General features: G+C 38.3%; 2 protein-coding genes across 3 annotated transcripts; both read left to right on the forward strand.

Annotated features, from left to right (window-relative positions):
* Positions 1 to 525: 525 nt before the first annotated feature.
* On the forward strand, positions 526 to 5,194 carry KRT27 (keratin 27). 2 transcript variants are annotated; one of them, XM_032428841.1, is made up of 8 exons: positions 526 to 983; positions 1,446 to 1,528; positions 1,883 to 2,039; positions 2,527 to 2,688; positions 2,778 to 2,903; positions 4,266 to 4,483; positions 4,707 to 4,756; positions 4,872 to 5,194. In XM_032428841.1, exons 1-8 carry the CDS (start codon positions 570 to 572, stop codon positions 5,012 to 5,014), a joined length of 1,353 nt encoding a protein of 450 aa, XP_032284732.1. In that variant the 5' UTR covers positions 526 to 569; the 3' UTR covers positions 5,015 to 5,194. The 2 variants fall into 2 exon arrangements, with proteins under 2 accessions (XP_032284732.1, XP_032284733.1); XM_032428842.1 differs by having other exon boundaries at positions 529 to 983; positions 4,689 to 4,756; positions 4,872 to 5,021.
* Positions 5,195 to 13,219: 8,025 nt separating this feature from the next.
* KRT26 (keratin 26) lies at positions 13,220 to 18,709 on the forward strand. The gene is made up of 8 exons (XM_032428825.1): positions 13,220 to 13,691; positions 14,158 to 14,240; positions 14,638 to 14,794; positions 14,925 to 15,086; positions 15,172 to 15,297; positions 15,657 to 15,874; positions 17,119 to 17,186; positions 17,807 to 18,709. Exons 1-8 carry the CDS (start codon positions 13,263 to 13,265, stop codon positions 17,956 to 17,958), a joined length of 1,395 nt encoding a protein of 464 aa, XP_032284716.1. The 5' UTR covers positions 13,220 to 13,262; the 3' UTR covers positions 17,959 to 18,709.
* Positions 18,710 to 19,575: the final 866 nt, after the last annotated feature.

The following is a 19,575-nucleotide window of genomic DNA, read 5'->3' on the forward strand; positions in this document are numbered from 1 at the left end:
TCCTCATTTCTCATTTAAGATGCCTCCTTCCTCTGGTACTATGAGCCCATAGCCTTGAAATCATTTTTAATATATCTGAAAGAAAGACCATATTATCCACTGAGACCCATGACTATGATGGCTCACTTGCTGGAGAAAATGTAATGTCGTTGGTTTGAGCAAGAGAAAGAGAAATCTGTCTATCACACTTTTTTATTCTTATAGGAGTTTTGTAGTCCTGAAACCTGGAAGACAGGAAGGATTGCTCATACTAAATTTGAAATGCATCACTATAATAATCTTGATAATACTCCTCCCTATCCCATTTTGGAGATAACAAATAACCCCAAGGTAACTATCCACCTACAGAAATGGACACAGTAGGGTGAAGGCATTCATTAAAAAAAAAAAAAAAATCACCCAATTATGAATAATTCATGATGAGCTGGCAAACACCAGTTTGCTATGGGTAGCTAGGTTCATCAAGAAACACCCTGATAATGTGTATATAAAGACAAACTCAACTGTTTGAGCAGGACATTTGCCATCAGAGCTTCACTCCAGGAACAAGCTCTCTGGGTCTGGACATCATGTCTGTGCGCTTTTCTTCTGCATCCAGACGGCTTGGCTCCAGCGGGGGAGTAGGTTTTGGGGCTGGAAATGCATGCAGTGCGCCAGGCATTGGAAGTGGCTTTTCTTGCGCTTTTGGGGGCAGCTCATCTGCAGGAGGCTATGGTGGGGGACTGGGCGGGGGAAGTGCTTCTTGCGCTGCCTTCACCGGGAATGAACACGGCCTCCTGTCGGGCAACGAGAAGGTGACCATGCAGAACCTCAATGACCGCTTGGCCTCCTACCTGGAGAATGTGCGAGCGCTAGAGGAGGCCAATGCCGATCTGGAGCAGAAGATCAAGGGCTGGTATGAGAAATTCGGGCCTGGTTCTTGCCGTGGTCTTGATCATGATTACAGCAGATACTTCCCAATAATTGATGACCTTAGGAACCAGGTAAGAAGCACAATGTCGTGAGGGTTAATACCGCTAAGAATATTTAGCCACACAAGCACCCACAAGTGTGTAAGCTGTCACACACAGCAGGGCTTTGCTCTCAGCTTCGGATTTCCCGTAGTGCATTATGAATATTAAAAATAATTTCTATTCAAATCCTAATCTTTGAACATGGCTCACCCATAGCTGGTACGAGGTATGCATGTTTATGCTTTTTGTAATAAGAAAATATCAAAAACTGCCCACCATCTCCTGCTATATTATTTATAACTTTTTCCATAGAAAGGGTTTTTTTATGGGTGGGGTGAAGGGTAAATGAGGCTATACTTAATTTCCCATTTGCAAAAGAATCATCTTATTATTGGAGACAGAATGCCAGAAAGATTACTATAATTTCATAGGTGACTTTCTTTCAAGGAAATGTGACATTTCCTAACTCCTAACTAACTTTCCATTTATCAGATCATTTCTGCAACTACCAGCAATGCCAACGTTATCCTGCAAAATGATAATGCAAGACTTACGGCTGATGACTTCAGGCTAAAGTAAGTAGAGCTGAAGAGAAACTAAAGAAGTTATTTCAACATTTCCCCTTTAATCTAAGCTATTGGAGGTCCCCTCCATTGTTTGACTTTGTTTATTTGCTTTAAACCAAATGCATGTAAGAATGACCGGCTGAATGATATATTTTACTTGGGAAGTTTAGGAACTGACACAAGTGAATGTCAAGATCATATGAAAGAATTTTGAGTGAAAGAAATTCGCCCATTGCATTATGGGCAGTGTAACTGAAGGTTTGAGTGTATTTTAACAGTTTGACCTTGAAACATGGTTGGCGTTTTATGATGACCCAGAAAGTGATGGGACTAAGATGATGCAACTGTCAAATATTTTCTAAGGTTTGAAAATGAACAGGCCCTTCACCAGAGCGTTGACGCGGACGTCAGCGGTTTGCGCAGGGTGCTGGATGAGCTGACTCTCTGCAGAACCGACCTAGAGATCCAGCTGGAAACCCTGAGCGAGGAGCTGGCTTACCTCAAGAAGAATCACGAGGAGGTAGGTGCTCTGTCTCCCCCGATTCCACGATCCGCCTTGCTCCCAAAACTTAAAAATGAATTTCAGGTGACAAGTGTAACAATGTCCGCCACCAATATTCCAGAAGGAACTCGTCAGTTTCTCTGCGTGGCTTAGATTGTTTGGAAATGTTTCTATCCATAAGCCTCCAAAGAAGCAAACCTTTTTTTAAAAAGTTTCTAACCTCGGGGCGCCTGCGTGGCTCAGTCGTTAAGCGTCTGCCTTCGGCTCAGGTCATGATCCCAGGGTCCTGGGATCGAGCCCCGCATCGGGCTCCCTGCTCCGTGGGAAGCCTGCTTCTCCCTCTCCCAGTCCCCCTGCTTGTGTTCCCTCTCTCGCTGTGTCTCTCTCTGTCAAATAAATAAATAAAATCTTAAAAAAAAAAAAAGTTTCTAACCTCATGCATCCTGTCGGTCTGGTTCCTCTGAAAATATTCAGCTCCTAACGTGGTCGGACAAATTTCTTTCAGGAAATGAAGGCGCTGCAGTGCGCGGCCGGAGGGAACGTGAACGTGGAGATGAACGCGGCGCCCGGGGTGGACCTCACGGTCCTGCTGAACAACATGCGGGCGGAGTACGAAGACCTGGCCGAGCAGAACCGCAGGGACGCGGAGGCCTGGTTCAATGAGAAGGTAACACCCCGCCAGGGCGCGCCTGCGGGGCTCTGGGCGCTGACGCAAGGCCCGCAGCACCCTAACCCCCCACCTCTCCAACCTTTCAGAGCGCTTCCCTGCAGCAGCAGATTTCTGATGATGCCGGTGCCACGACCTCAGCTCGGAATGAGCTCACCGAGATGAAGCGTACTCTTCAAACCCTGGAGATCGAACTCCAGTCCCTCTTGGCAATGGTCAGTAAAAAGTACCAAAAAAGATTGGTTTCAGAAGTGGGGAAGAAATGTAAAGAGCATTTCTTCCACGTGATACTACTTACCTTCGTTTTTATCCGTTAACTGCCGGGCTTGACATAAGACACATTTGCATTTTTCACAGCAGAACCCTCTTGGCCTGAAAAGTAGACCTAGGTGCTCATAATTATGAAACATTGGAAATTGGCAAGTACAGTTATTTTGAGGTACTCGGAAAAGAAAATAGTTTCTACCCTGAATCTTCTCTCCCAAGTCAAAAGATAAAAAAACCATTCTCCGCCGAATGCAAAAATGCGTTCGCACCCCTCCTATCTTCTTCATCTGGCATTCCTTTGGGCCACTTAATTAAGAACACTTAGAAGTTCCTTTTTAAGTGGCATAAACAAGAAGCAAAGCGGAGGCATGAATGTTGCCTCTAAAGCTAAACACCCTTGATAATAATAGTAACCTTTTCATTAAGGTTTTGCCCAGCACTTTCTCCCACTTGAGTCCACAATAACCCTGGGGCTTGGGCAGGGCAGACTTTATAATTCCTATCATTATTTTCAAAAGAACAATCTGAGATTCAAAGAAGTTAAGCAGTTTTCCCAGAGCCCCACAGTTGAATACGAAGGAACCTGAACTTCTCTCCAAATTACCTAACTCCCACGTCTATACTTCTCCCGCTATGGCTAGTACACAAACCTTCAGAGTTTATCCACAAAAGAGGGTATGAATGTATATAAAATTAGGACGTGGCATAAAAATTCTTGCAGCTGAAAGAGGAAGACACTTTTATCTTCATTCCATCTAAAAGTATACCGAGCATCCCTCTTTAGGAGAAACACTTTATAAACCCATTTGGATTCACAAACCATTTAAAGCTTAAAAAGGTCGTTCTTTTCTTTGGGTCAGTCTACTTCGGGAAAGTTTATCCAGTTCACTATGGGCTTATTAATTTTTATAGAAGAGCTACAATCTCCATGAGACAAGACTGTCATGTGATTAGAAACAAAGTAGCAAACTGTAGGGGGACTTTTCTTCCTGGGAAATGTGGCAAATTGTGCCAGACTCTCGAAGCAGAGGTGGGGCAGGGGCATATTTAGACTGTGCCCTATGAAGAAACAAGTTCATCTTTGCTAACACTCCTGGACTTATGAGTGACATTCACCACCAACTGTGTCACTCTCAAACAGAAAAACAGTATGACATCTAATAAAGGCAACAATTAATATTGAACAAGGGGGACTCTTTGGGGGTAAATATGGTTATTTGCATCGTGTAAGATAACTCTTTTAAATATCTCTTAAGTGCTCTGCCAACACTGTGACACTTTCTACTAAACTATGTCTTCCTGGTCCATAGAAACACTCCCTGGAGTGCTCCCTGACCGAGACCGAAGGCAACTACTGTGCACAGCTCGCCCAGATCCAGGCTCAGATCGGGGCCCTGGAGGAACAGCTGCACCAGGTCAGAACCGAGACGGAGGGCCAGAAGCTGGAGTACGAGCAGCTGCTCGACATCAAGGTCCACCTGGAGAAGGAAATCGAGACCTACTGCCGCCTGATTGATGGAGAGGATGGGTAAGCACAGCTTCTACTGAGAAAACACTTTATACTTTATTTTAAGGTTATTAAACGTTTTTAGAAATCAAGTACAAAGTATCTGTGACCTATATCATGTATAACTAAACCCCTTCTAGTGTTATTTCAGAATCCAGAGATCTCCCATCTTAAATCCTTGTTTTCCAGTTTCCTCGGCAAAATAGAGTGAAATAATTAATGCAAGCTCTCTATATTGTTACAGCTTTTGTGTTAAATCAAAAGGCTATGGAGGACCAGGAAATCAGATCAAAGGTAAACAAAAGCTGTGTTGAGCATTCAAAATGTACTTGTATAAGTTTCAAATGATGAGTTAATTATTTCCCCTTCGTGGATCTGATAAATTCTAACAATTCATGTGTCATTTTAGAGTTATCTAAAACCACCATGGTTAAAACAATTGTTGAAGAACTAGATCCTCGTGGCAAAGTTCTCTCATCCAGAGTTCACGCTGTGGAAGAGAAAGCAGCCAAAGCCAACAACGTGAAGAGTGAACAGAGGGTGCCTTCCTGAGCCCCAGAAGAAGAGCCCCCGAATTAAAATACCAAACTGAAGCTAGGTTCCTAAATGAAAGCCCTCTTATTTTTCTGCTTTTCTTCCAATGAATTAAGACAAGCTGTTTGTAGAATGGTAACATTTCTTTGACTTTCTCTATGGTGGTGTGTCAATAAAAGTTCTTCCTGTTGCAAGTCATCTTCACTGGTTCTGGTCAATCTTTGCATTTTAAACATACCCACAAGGGGAGCTGAATCTGATTTTAATTTTTTTGTTGTTGTTGTTTAATTCAGTGGCCTTCACAAGTTAGGAGTAAGTTTAACAGGTAAACTGGTTGGAGTCTTTTTCACATCTCTGTAAAATTTTAAATCTTCCTCCTGGCTTCTATAAATACTTGTTAAGCGCACTTGCTAAGTGCTAGCAATGAGAATAAAATAGTCTATAAAATCTAATTCCTGAATGCAACATGCTTATAGAAGTGGAAATAAGAAGAATCAAAAACATCCTAAAAATAAAGGGAAAAAACTGTAAATGGTGATATTTGAAGGTAGAAAGGAAGAGAGAGAAATATGGGAACTAGATAGGGCAAGATAGGGAAATTCCACAACGTTAGGCCACAAAACACATCTTAACAAGCTAAAGAAAACTGAAATCATATCAAGTATCTTTTCTGGCCACAATAGTATGAAACTAGAAATCAATAACAGGAGGAAAATTGGAAAATCCAAAAATATGTAAAAATTAACACACTCCTGAACAATGAGTGGGTCAAAGAAGAAATCAAAAGGAAAATCAAAAAAAAAAAATCTTGAGACAAATGAAAATATAATATACCAAAACTTATGGGATGCAGCAAGAGCAGTACTAAGAGGGAACTTTACAGTGATAATTATATATTAAGAAAGAAGAAAGTTCACAAATAAGCAATCTAACTTTACATATCAAGGAACTAGAAAAAGGAGAAATTAAGCCTAAAGTTAGCAGAAGGAAAGAAATAATAAAGATTAGAACAGAAATAAATGAAATAGAGACTAGAAAAGAAATAGATAAGATCAACAAAACTGATAGTTGGTTTTTTTGAAAAGTTAAAATTGAAAATCTTTAGCTAGACCAGCCAGAGGGAGAGAGAAAGGACTCAAATAAAAATTATAAGTGAAAAAGGAGACATTACAAGTGATGTGACAAATACAAAGGATTATAAGAGAATACTGAAACATTTATATGCCAACAAATTGGATAATCTAAAAGAAATAAATTCCAAGAAACATGCAACCTGCCAAGACTAAATCATGAAAAATAGAAAATCTAAACAGACCAATGATGAGTGAGGAGATTGAATCAGTAATCAAAAACCCTTTCAACAAAAAAAAGCCTAAGACCAGATGGTTTCAGAAGAATTAATGCCAATCTTTCTCAAGCTCTTCCAAAAAATAAGAGGAGAAAACACTTCCAAACTCATTTTATAAGTCCAGCATTATTCTTATACCAAAGCCAGACAAAGATGCTACAAGAAAAGAAAATCACAGGCCAATATCCCTGATGAATATAGATGCAAAAATCTTCAACAAAACTCTAGCAAAATAAATTCAACAGCACCATAAAAGAATCATATACCATGATCAAATGTGATTTATCCCTGGGATGCAATAAATGTGATACACCACATTAACAGAAGGAAGGGTAAAAATCATATGATCATCTCAATAGATACAGAAAAAGCATTTAACAAAAATTGACACCTTTTCATGATACAAATGCTCAGCAAATTAGGTATGGAAGGAATGTAACTTAACATAAAAGGCCATATATGAAATTACCACAGCTAATATACTCAGTGGTGAAAAACTGAAAGCTTTTCCTCTATACCAGGAATAAGGCAAGGATGTCCACTCACCACTTTTATTCAATACTGGAATTCCTAGCCAGAGCAATTAGGCAAGAAAAAGAAATAAAAGGCACCCAAATTGGAAGAGAAGAAGCAAAATTGTCTGTTTGCAGATAGCATGCTCTTATATATAGAAAACCCTAAAGACTTCACCCAAAAACTGTTAAAACTAATAAATACATTCAGCAAAGTTGCAGGACACAAAATCAATATTAAAAATCAGTTACATTTTTATACATTTACAATAAATTATCCAAAAAGAAAATTAAGAAAACAATCCCATTTATAATAGCATCAGAAAGAATAAAATACTTAGGAATAAATTTAACTAAGGAGATGAGAGATTGTACACTGAAAGCTACAAAACAGTGATGAAAGAAATTAAAGCAGACACAAACAAATCAAAAGACATCCCATGTTCATGAACCCAAAGATTAATAATGTTTAAAGGGCCATTCGACCAAAGCAATCTACAGACTTAATGCAATCCCTGTCAAAATCCCAATGACATTTTTTATCATAAATAGAAAAAACAATCCTAAAATTCATCTAGATACAAAAAAAGACCTTTAATAGCTAAAGCAATTTTGAGAAAGGACAAATCACCCTTCCTGATTTCAAAATACCTTTCAAACTACAGTAAATAAAACAGCATGGAAGACATAAAAATATGGAGAAATTAGAACCCTTGTGCACTGCTGGTGGGAATGCAAACTGGTTCAGCCACTATGAAAAACAGTATGGCAGTTCTTCAAAAAATTGAAAATAGAATTACCATATGTTCCTGCAATTCCACTTCCTGGTACTTACCCAAAAGAATTGAAAGCAGGATCTTGAAAAGATATTTGTACACCCATGTTCCAAGCATTATCATTCACAACAACTAAAATGTAGAAGCAACCCAAGTGATCATCAACAAAGAATGAATAAGCAAAATGTGGTGTATACATACAATCGAATATTATTCAGCCTTTAAAAGGAAGGAAATTCTGACACATGCTATTACATGGATGAACCTTTGAAGTCACTATGTTAAGTAAAATAAGCCAGTCACAAAAAGACAAATAGTATATGATTCCACTTATATAAGGTACCTGGAGTTGACCAATTCATAAAGAGAAAAAGTAGGATGGTGATTGCCAGGGGCTGGGGAGAAGAGAATGGGGAGTTATTGTTTAATGGGTATGTTTAAGTTTTACAAGATGAAAACAGTATAGTGATGTATGTTGGTTGCACAACATTATAAATGTATTCAATACCACTGAATTGTATACTTTAAAATAGATAAGATAATAATTTTGTGTTCTGTGTATTTTACCACAGTAAAAAGAATAGAGAGCCCAGAAATAAATCCATATATATAGTCAACTTACCTTTGACAAAGGGGCCAAGGATATGTAATGAGGAAAGGATAGTCTCTTCAAGAAATGGTGTTGGGAAAACTGAATATCCACATGTAAAAAGGGCCCCACGTGAAATTGGGCCCCTATGACACACTATACACAAAAATCAACTCAGAATGGATTAAATACCCAAACATAAGACCCAAAACAGTAAAACTCCTCAAAGAAAACACGAAAGATGAGATTGGATGTGTTCAGGGTGGTATGGCCATAGACATAGGAGAAAGCTCCTTGACATTGGTCTTGGTAATGATTTCTTGGATGTGACACCAAAATAAAGGCAACAAAACCAAAGTATATGCAGGACTTTTTATATAACTTCCAGGAAAGAATCAATAATCATGATACCCAGCACTTTGAACTCTATTCTAAGCATCATTTTAATTCTCAGAACAACCCTATGAGATAGATACTATTATCATCCTCTTTTTATACATAAGGAAACTGAGGCATAGAGCAGTTGAGTAACTATCCCAAGGTCACACAGCTAATAACTAGAGTTGCTAGAACGCTAATCCAGCCATTCTGGCTCATAGTCTGTGCTTGACTCCAACATAATACCATGTTATTGAGAACCTCATGATTCCACCTTCCTTCTAGCAAGAGAAGGGAGGTAAAAACTAAGTGCATTCTAAACTCCACTCAATCTAAGATTAAGCCATTATCAGAGTTAGGGACCCTGCAGAGTGGCTTTGGATAGTATCTGATTTCATTCCTCAGGTCTGCTGTTCCCTTCAGTGCAGAGTGGGAATATCAAAACCAGGGAAGCCATTTTGTGGGAAGAGTTAGCACACCAGATTCTGATTCTTAGAAAAACTAGGTATCTAATGACAAAACAAACCTCATTCATGTCCGAGAAAAATACCATTTCAACTTGGGTAACAGAAATGTAGAATGTAAATTTTAAACAACAGCCAAAGATATTGAAAGATCTAAAAGTGATACAGGAATCCATCAAAATCCTAGAGGAGAACACAAGCAGCAACCTCTTTGACTTCAGCCACAGCAACTTCTGGCTAGACACATCTCCAAAGGCAAGGGAAACAAAAGCAAAAATGAACTATTAGGACTTCAACAAGATAAAATGCTTTTGCACAGCAAAGGAAACAATCAACAAAATTAAAAGGCAACCTATGGAATGGGAGAAGATACTGGCAAATGACATATTGGATAAAGGGTTAGTATCCAAAATCAAACTCAATACCCAAAAAACAAAAAATCCAGTCAAGAAATGGGCAGAAGACATGAATAGACATTTCTCCAAAGAAGACATACAAATTGTCTAACAGACACATGAAAAAATTCTCAACATCATTCAGCATCAGGGAAATACAAATCAAAAACACAATGAGATACCTCACACCAGTCAGAATGGTTAAAATTAACAACTCAGAAAACAACAGAAGTTAGCGAGGATGAAAAGAAAGGGGAACCCTCTTACACTGTTGGTGGGAATGCAAACTGGTGCAACCACTCTGGAAAACAGTAGGGAGCTTCCTCAAAAAGTTAAAAATAGAGCTACCCTATGACCCAGCAATTACATTACTAGGTATTTATCCAAAGGATACAAAAATAGTGATTCAAGGCACATGTACCCCAATGTTTATAGCAACAATGTCCACAATAGCCAAAATATGGAAAGAGCCTAGATGTCCATCGACAGATGAATGGATAAAGAAAACGTGGTACACACACACACACACACACACACACACACACACACACACACACACAATGGAATATTACTCAGCCAGCAAAAAGAATGAAATCTTGCCATTTGCAATGACATGGATGGAACTAGAGGGTATTATGCTAAGTGAAATAAGTCAGTCAGAGAAAGACAAATACCATATGATTTCACTTATATGTGGAATTTAAGAAACAAAACAGATGAACAAAGGGGAAGGGAAGGGAAAATAAAATAAGATGAAAACAGAGAGGGAGACAAACCATAAGAGACTCTTAACTCTAGAAAACAAACTGAAGGTTGCTGGAGGGGAGGTGGGTGAGGGTATAGGGTAACTGGGTGATGGGCATTAAGAAGGGTACTTGATGTAATGAGCACTGGGTGTTATATGCAACTGATGAATCACTAAATTCTACCCCTGAAATTAATAATACAGAATATGTTAACTAAATTGAATTTAAATAAAATTTTTTTAAAAAGGTATTTAAGAATGTTTGAAACTAAACACTAAATTTACTGGGGGCAAATTAGCCTACTATTGTTAGAATAAGATAAAGTGATAAATGTCTTTATCCTGAGGTGAGCAGACATTTACACTGCATAACTTACAGTTTAATTCAATTATTTCTGAGTACCTAAAATATGCACGTTATATAATGAATGTTCTAATATCTAATACAGTTCTAATAATACCTAATAGAAGAAAGGATAATGATATGTGGCTGAATACGTGTTTCTTACTATGAATAAAATAGCCACTCTCAAGGAAGAAATGTATGGATAGAATTCATTAAGTCTATCTCCCACTTCTGGAAAGGACTAAAGTATACCTAAACTTCTGTAACAATTGTTAGTGTAGAGGAAATCTATGAGTAAGAAAAGTCAAGAGATTTGCCCTGATGAGTAAACAGATTGACAGTGTTTTTGGAAGGAGTTAAGCATCATTCATTCCAGTCCTGCTGGGATATAAAAATGCTTTGTGATCTGTGTTGCCGCTTAGCTTCACAGCCAACTCATCCCCAGAAGATTCTAATAATATATGCTTAACTTGTTCCCCAAAAGATTACAAGTTAATTAGTATTTATAAAATATCTAGAGATAAGTAGATTATGTTAATAATACTTTGCAGCCTCATAATACCTCTTATCCAAGAGACTCAAGATTACACTGACCCCATACTCTGTTTTTCTTGTTTTATTCATGGGAAGTTTGGACAAAAGATTAAAATTGTGACCAGGTCACAACAACATCAATAACAAGTCTCTGAATGCGAGCTACAACTCTTATCACACATTATTCTAAACCTGTAGCAATGGTCTGAATTACAGTTTTATATTAATTATCTTAAAATATTTTAGTCAAAAAATTCCAGACATTCTGGCCCACCATTATTACATATCTTTTAAGAGCAGTAATGTTGGGTGTTTTTCAAAGTATGTGATACACACCACATTGAAAAATCTCATTCAGAAAAAAATTACTGTTTCAAAACAATCTAAACCTATAATCAGTAACCAATCAATTTGTACCATTATAAGTCATAGAGACCTGACCCTGTCTGACATGTTCACTTTATTATAATAATTTAAATAATTAACATTTACAAAATGTTTGTGCCCTTCAGACTGTTTTATAGTCATTAATTATTGAAACTGCGCAACATTCAGTGTTATTATTTTCATTTGCCCAGCAGGAAAATGAAGCATAACCAAATGGGATAACTTCCCATGGGCATCAAGGAAAGAGCATGAAGAGGTTGCTTACCTATAACAGCTAATCTTCCATCTCGAGTACCATAATTATTGGTGTTCTAGGTAGGGATGAAAACACATCTCTCCTTCATATATTTTACTCCCTAACTATCAATAGGAAGTTCAGTTCTCAAAATAATTCCTAATACCTTAAATACATAAATTTAAACTAAAATACAGTAAACAATATTTTTGAGGTAGAAAAATGAACAATGTGGAGACTCAGAAGTTTGTTGAATGGATATTCTGGTCCTGGACTAAACCAAGAAATCTCAGTAAAAATAATTTTCTGTCACTGATACATATTCATTAATTTTAGTTAAATTGATAAGCAAAGTATTACAGGACTTCTGTTACTTCAGTTTTCAACTTAAAAAAATCAATTAAAAAATTCCCACTACCAATAGATCACTATATTTTTTTTCTTTGTTTTTATTATGTTATCTTAATCACCATACATTACATCATTAGTTTTTTATGTAGTGTTCCATGATTCATTGTTTGCGTATAACACCCAGTGCTCCATGCAGAACGTGCCCTCTTTAATACCCATCACCAGGCTAACCCATCCTCCCACCACCCTCCAAGCCCAAGGCCAGATGGCTTCCCAGGGGAATTCTACCAAACATTTAAAAAAGAATTAATACCTATTCTTCTGAAACTGTTCCAAAAAATAGAAATGGAAGGAAAACTTCCAAACTCGTTTTATGAGGCCACCATTACCTTGATCCCAAAACCAGACAAAGACCCCATCAAAAAGGAGAATTACAGACCAATATCCTTGATGAACACGGATGCAAAAATTCTCACCAAAATACTAGCCAATAGGATCCAAAAGTACATTAAAAGGATTATTCACCACGACCAAGTGGGATTTATCCCTGGGCTGCAAGGTTGGTTCAACATCCACAAATCAATCAATGTGATACAATACATTAATAAAAGAAAGAACAAGAACCATATGATCCTCTCAATAGATGCAGAAAAAGCATTTGACAAAGTACAGCATCCTTTCTTGATCAAAACTCTTCAGACTATAGGGATAGAGGGTACATACCTCAATATCAAATCACTATATTTTGAGAGTATCTGATATTAGTAAGGAAGGAAATGCCCATAGAAATACTCCATAAACATTTGCAGGACAAAAGCAGTGGACATTTCTCTTGTAAATTATTAATTTTTTATTGTCTAGGGGGAAAAAAAAACTAGACTTTCTTCCAGAAGTCAAAAAGATATATGCTTACTAATGTTTAATTTTGACCTTTAAAACTATGATTTGGTATTACTCCACCAGGCACCTTTTCATAGACCAAGATATCCTTGGGGCACCTTTCCACCTACAGACTGGACACTCTTAAAAATCACCCAATTATGAAAAACAACAATTAGGGAGCGAGTAATATTTTATTACAGATTGAAAGTCAAGACTGAAATGACCTACTGAGTCCTATAAAAGGCCAATGAAGATCACTTCTATGGATGGTGTGCTTTTGCTTCACTCCTCGCTGAGAAAGGGTTGCTCTGCCGTACTGTCGCCATGTCTTTTCAACTTTCTAGTGGATCCAGGCGAGTCTGCTCGCGAGCTGGCCCAGGGTGGCTGTCTGGTGGAGGTCCAGGCTTTGGGGCTGGGAATGTGTGCCATGGATCGGGAGCAGGAAGCAGCATTTCTTATACTCTTGGGAGCATTTCTTCTGGAGGTGGCTTCTGTAATGGTGGTGGGGGTGTCTGTGCTGGTTTTCTTGGAAATGAGCATGGCCTGCTTTCTGGGAATGAAAAGGTGACCATGCAGAACCTCAATGACCGCCTGGCATGCTACCTGGACCATGTACGAGCTCTGGAAGAGGCCAACACAGACCTGGAGCAGAAAATCAAGGTCTGGTATGAGAAATATGGGCCTGGTTCTTGCCGAGGACTAGATCATGACTACACGAGATATTTCTCGGTCATTGAGGATCTTAAAAGGCAGGTAAGAAATATGGATTTGCTTACTTTTACTATAGACTTTTGGCGTACATAACCTAAAAAAGACAAAATATAAAATGTGCTTAAAATTTTGACATGATGTAGAATTTGCTCACTCTCCATTCCCGGTGCTTATTAAAGCAATGTCTGGCCAAAAAAAAAAAAAAAAGTTGTAGAATTAAAGGCAAATAATTTCAAAACAGATATAATCGCCTTGCTGATCGTATATTTAGCTCATATTTTTTTTATCAAGAGTAATAAAAGTATCTGTGATTATAAAAGCTTACGCTTTGGCTCTTAAGCTCTGGACATTCACAGTCTGAAAAAAAAAAAAGCCAGATCCCTTTCACATAGAAAAAATGATATTAAAGTAGATATTTGATGGGTTGAGAAGATAAGAATCACACTGAAATCTGGACTCTCCCGTGACTTTCAGCACCTAACTATTTTGCACAATCTACCCTATTTAGATTATTTCTGTGACCACCTGTAACTCCAGCATTGCTCTACAAAATGACAATGCCAGACTGACCGCTGATGACTTCAGGGTGAAGTAGGTGAAAATAACGTAATTAACTATAATAAACGTAAATACTACAGTTGGAGTAAAAAACAGACCTTTTGCTTTAAAAACCAACATGTTTTTATGAAGTCAGACTAAATCACCGAAGAAATTAAATGTGCCATTACAAAAGGAGCTATCCCAAATTTTAAACATTTTGATTCAACTACGAAGCACATTGGATGATAAAAATTCTGAAAAAACAACTCCTCCAAAATAGTCATCCTAAATCCGTAGGTATTCCAAAGTGTGTCGTCTCTTTGCCGATGCAATAAGCTTTAGAAGCCTGGACAGAACATCCTGTCATTCAGTATACCAGATGTCGGAGAAAGTTATGCTTTGCACCTGCCCACGGTCACAATTCTCAAGCACTTTACTAACCTTTCAGGTATGAAAATGAGCTTGCTCTACACCAGAGCGTAGAGGCCGACATCAGTGGTCTTCACAGGGTTATGGATGAGCTGACCCTTTGTACAGCCGACCTGGAGATACAGTTTGAAACACTCAGTGAGGAATTGGCGTACCTCAAGAAAAATCACCAGGAGGTAAAGGACCCCCCAGCATAGCTTCCGATAGTACCTGATTTCGTTCCTCTGGCCAGCTGTTCACTTCAGAGCAGAGTGGGAAGATCAGTCAAAACTCTACCTTGAGGGTTAATACTGATCCCTCTTCCAGGAAATGAAAGTCCTGCAGTGTGCGGCAGGGGGGGATGTGAACGTGGAGGTGAACGCAGCCCCAGGCGTGGACCTAACTGTCCTGTTGAACAACATGAGGGCCGAGTACGAGGACTTGGCTGAGCAGAACCGCAGGGACGTGGAGGCCTGGTTTAATGAGAAGGTACGTCTGTGGCAGATCACACACCAAGGGCTTGGTCAGTAGACCACCACGCTGGTCGCTAACCCTTCTGATGATTATGCTACAGAGTGCTTCACTTCAACAGCAGATCTCTGATGATGCGGGAGCGGCCACCACAGCCAGGAACGAGCTGACGGAACTGAAACGCAATCTGCAAACCTTGGAAATAGAACGTCAGTCTGTTGTGGCCATGGTTCGTAGAAGTCACCACTGATTTGAATGTGTGTGTGTGTGCGTAGGTAAATGCACATCCAACTAAGTATTTATAACTAATTACATATAACTAAAAGTATAAAATGTGGTAAATAGTAAGAATGCTGTCCATAAACATTACTTCTGACTCACCAATCCCAATACTTAAAAATCAAACTTCTCAATGGAGAGAAAATGGTTGGGTTTTTTTTTTTCTTCTTTTTTTAAAGAAACCTGGCTTATGCTGCTTTTCGATCGAAAAGATTTAGACCTTGTACAAATGCTTCTTTCCACCTTGAGAATGTCTCAATTATGAACGTGCTGTTTATCCATTCCCCACTTGCTTTATTCTTCTTTCAGAAACATTCCTATGAATGCTCTCTGGCCGAGACAGAAGGCAATTACTGCCTCCAGCTCCAGCAAATCCAGGACCAGATTGGGGCGATGGAGGAAGAACTGCAACAGATTCGCACGGAAACAGAAGGCCAGAAGCTGGAGTACAAACAGCTTCTAGATATCAAAATATTTTTAGAGAAAGAAATAGAAACGTATTGCAAGTTAATAGATGGAGAAGAAAGGTAAATACTAAAAAGAATCCTCTCCCATCAACTAGGTTTTCTCAGTATCCACGTACACCAGTATCATATCCTAGAATTTCCTACTCTAAGGATCATACTCATCTGTTGGTCTCAGGAATTTATTATTGCATCCAAATGACATGAAAACGGGCAGCCAAATCAAATGTGCAAGTATGTGAAGTGTGCATATCTATAATAACATAGGACATTTAAATACCAAATGTTAAACAATTCCTGTACTCCAGGGGGGAGGCATGGGGAGGGGATTGCTTTCTGTGATTTAATGTTGAAGCACATTTCCTATAAAAACGCACTCTATTTTATCGGTACTTCACTAGTGACCACACGTGCACCCTGTATTAGGTGGGTTATTATGTTTTCATTTGAAAGATGAACAATAACAGTTTCCTTGGAGAAGTCACCATGGCTTGTTAGCCAAGAGCAACAGCTCTGGGTGCAGATCACACGACTGGGTGAATTTGAACGCATGGTTTAACCTCTTTAAATCCCATTTTCCTTATTGGTAAGATTGTGAGAACATCAAAACCACACTCTTTATCCATGACCATAGTGCATCACTATGGAGGTAGAGTGTTCAGGAGAGTGGCTTGCACACAAAAGGTACTCGGTAATCAGTGGCTGTTACTAAATGCTTGCCCATGGTCACACCAGGAGTCTGTACCATCTCATGCATCTGCCAAGGCTAGTGTCAGCCCTGTACAATCTATTCTCATAGGAACTCAACCGTGATGTTCCCTCCTTCGAACAAAGCACTCATTACAGCATTCACTAGTCCCTTCTTTCACTACACTTTTCAAGCTGTGTTCCAGCTAAATTTTTACATGCATATGCTTTATTTTCAATGGTATAAACTGCTTGTATCATCACTCTATATTTTCTACAGCACCTAGCCCAGCACCTTCTGCATTGTGGCACCCTGAACTTTTTCATTGCCCCGGTGATTGACTGAAAAGTCAGAGTCAGAAACTGGAGTCTCCAGAGAGCAACACAAAAGAGATGATAGCTGGTCACAAGGGAATTTCTGATCATAAACACTCATTTAATCTCTCCCTTCACAACACTGAGGTCATGAAAGGCTTACTTATATATCTCTTAAACATAAAAGGAATTTAATCTTGCAGAAACTAGAATTCCTAAACTTTTATTCCCAACTCATAGTTATTTCTGAGCTTCCTCCTGAAAGGAAAAAAAAGAAATGAGACAATTTACTCTTCTCTTCACAGAAAAAGCAAGTCCACGTGTTACAAATCCAAAGGACGTGGGCCTATACATTCCAAAAATCAAGTCAAAGGTACAGAAGGTTTTTTTACTTGGCATAAATCTTTTCAACTCAAGCAATTTTTTTAAATAAGTCACTTATTTGTAAACTAAATCAAATTGTAAACTAAATCAAATCAAATCGAATGAAGGAATCAGGAGTCATTATGGCAACTTCTTAATGTATTTTATATTCCTGTAGAACAGACGTGGTCAAATTGTGAAATTTCTGAAATGGGGATTCAATCCCCAAACATTTTTCTTACCTAGAACCTATTATTGTCCCAGTTCCAATGCTTTGGTGAAAGAGCTATTGTATTTTAAACCACAAAAATAGGGCAAGTTGGCATTTAAAGGAAGACAATATTACTTGCTCTAGTTTTAATCTATGTTTTATTTACACCCATTTGTTTTTTTGTTTACACCCATTTACACCCATTCTGTTTATCAAACACCCATTGTTCTAAAAACAATGGTAAGTATAAGATAGCTCTGGGCCTTGCTAAGCAAGTCTTCAAACACAGTATTTGTCTTCAAACACAGTATTATATCTCAGGTTATTGCAAATACTATTTTTTAGAAGCATACCGTTATGACTAAGTACCTTTCAGCCTGTTAAGAACGAGCACTAAATTTGCATTTATTTTATTTTAGACTCAAAAGAAGAAATTGTTGTCAAAACAGTGGTTGAGGAACTAGATCAACTTGGTAATGTCCTTTCACTAAGGGTCCATTCAGTTGAAGAAAAATCCTCTAAAATAAGCAACATTACAATGGAGCAACGAGTACCTTCTAAAGCACCATAGTGAGGAAACAAGTTATTTAAAAAAAAAAAAAAAGCCTGCCTTTGCAAAATCCCATTGGCCAAATAACCAAGGAAATCATTCATGTCTGTTCTTAAAAATTCAAGGGCTAGAATTTGTTTTCTTTCTCTTTTTTTCTCACATTCTTTCCATGTAATCCTTTTCAGGAGTAGGAAAAATCTTGCTCTGTCTCATTGTTTTGTTTCTAGTTGGAACTTTTTGGCCATTCATTAAAAATTTTTCTGTTGCAAATTATTTCTGATGAATCTGGTGCTTTTGAATTTCTACAGTTGATCTCAATGTGACAGTACTAAGGATACGCTGGTAAAATAAAGTGCCTCATACAGTCACATTTACTTCAATTCATGATTAAGATAAGTTGGAAAGAACACCAGACATCATCTCTGGTCCCAAATCTGTCCCCAGTCAACCATGTAAATGACTAGATCTCCTTGGGTTTGGGTTTCTGTGGATGGAAGAGTATCCGCATTGATCACTAGTATTTGTTCACCCTTACAGTGACGAGCCTGAATGGGTGATCAGTTAATGTGAGTTTGCTGAACCTGAATCTGGATAGCTGTTTTTCCATTTTGCAGTACATTAATCTCTCTACTCCTACCCCAGTGGAGAAAGCCCATTGGTTCAGAATGGTGGAAGAATCCTCAACAACAACAACAATTATACATGTTCAAGGAACTGATTGACCCCGTAGAATCCAGGAGAGATTCAGGACTTAGAAGAACCAAGTATGATGATGAACCAGGCTAACGGATTAAGCTGAGGGCAGGGTGATTGACAGGTGAATTTACCATGACACTAACAATGCATAAGCTTCAGGTCCCTCATTAGCACAGGAAGGGCCCTAGCATTATGTTTGTATAGCCATTTTTAGAAAACTTTTGCAAAACTATGATAATTTTAGCACCATCGGTTAAGTCTGCTATCTCTTTCCACTCCAGTTTCTCCTCCATCACTCTTTCCCTCAAGTCTGGGGGTGATCTATCACTAAATTGTATGATCACAATTTATTATCCAAATGTAACATTTGAGGGAGAGTAAAGGATGCTATTAACCAGGCATATTAGCAGACATGAACTGACCTATTGTAGGCATAAGGACATAAAGTCACCCTAAGTCAAGAGGAAGTTGAGATGAGTGTAGTGAAATATATTAATGAGGTTCTCATCATTTCCATGGAAACCTCTGGGAATATTCCCACTGCCCACTGTGCCCATGCAGTATCATATCATAAAGTTACCAGGCTGCAAATTGTGATATGAACAAATCTTATAAAACACAGCACCAGAAATATATAAATAACAGAAGAGATACAATGTATGAAGTATGTGGAACCAGAAGCTAGTCTATGGAAAATCTTTTAAGTCATCAGATGTGTAAAATTGTAGAGAATTCATTTTCGCTGATGCCTACGAAAGACAAAAATCTCCTCCTGACAGGAATATAATGGGTAATGCAACATATTTATTATTTTTAGTACTGCTTTATGCTCTTTATACACAAGAATTTTTATAAATTTTATTTTTGTGCAATTCCTATAAAAAATCTTCACATATGACAAGTCCATGGTTATGAAAATTGCATTCCTCTGGGAGCGAGCAC

Source organism: Phoca vitulina, unplaced genomic scaffold (genome assembly GCF_004348235.1).
Source record: "Phoca vitulina isolate PV1807 unplaced genomic scaffold, GSC_HSeal_1.0 scaffold40, whole genome shotgun sequence".
Taxonomy (NCBI): domain Eukaryota; kingdom Metazoa; phylum Chordata; class Mammalia; order Carnivora; family Phocidae; genus Phoca; species Phoca vitulina.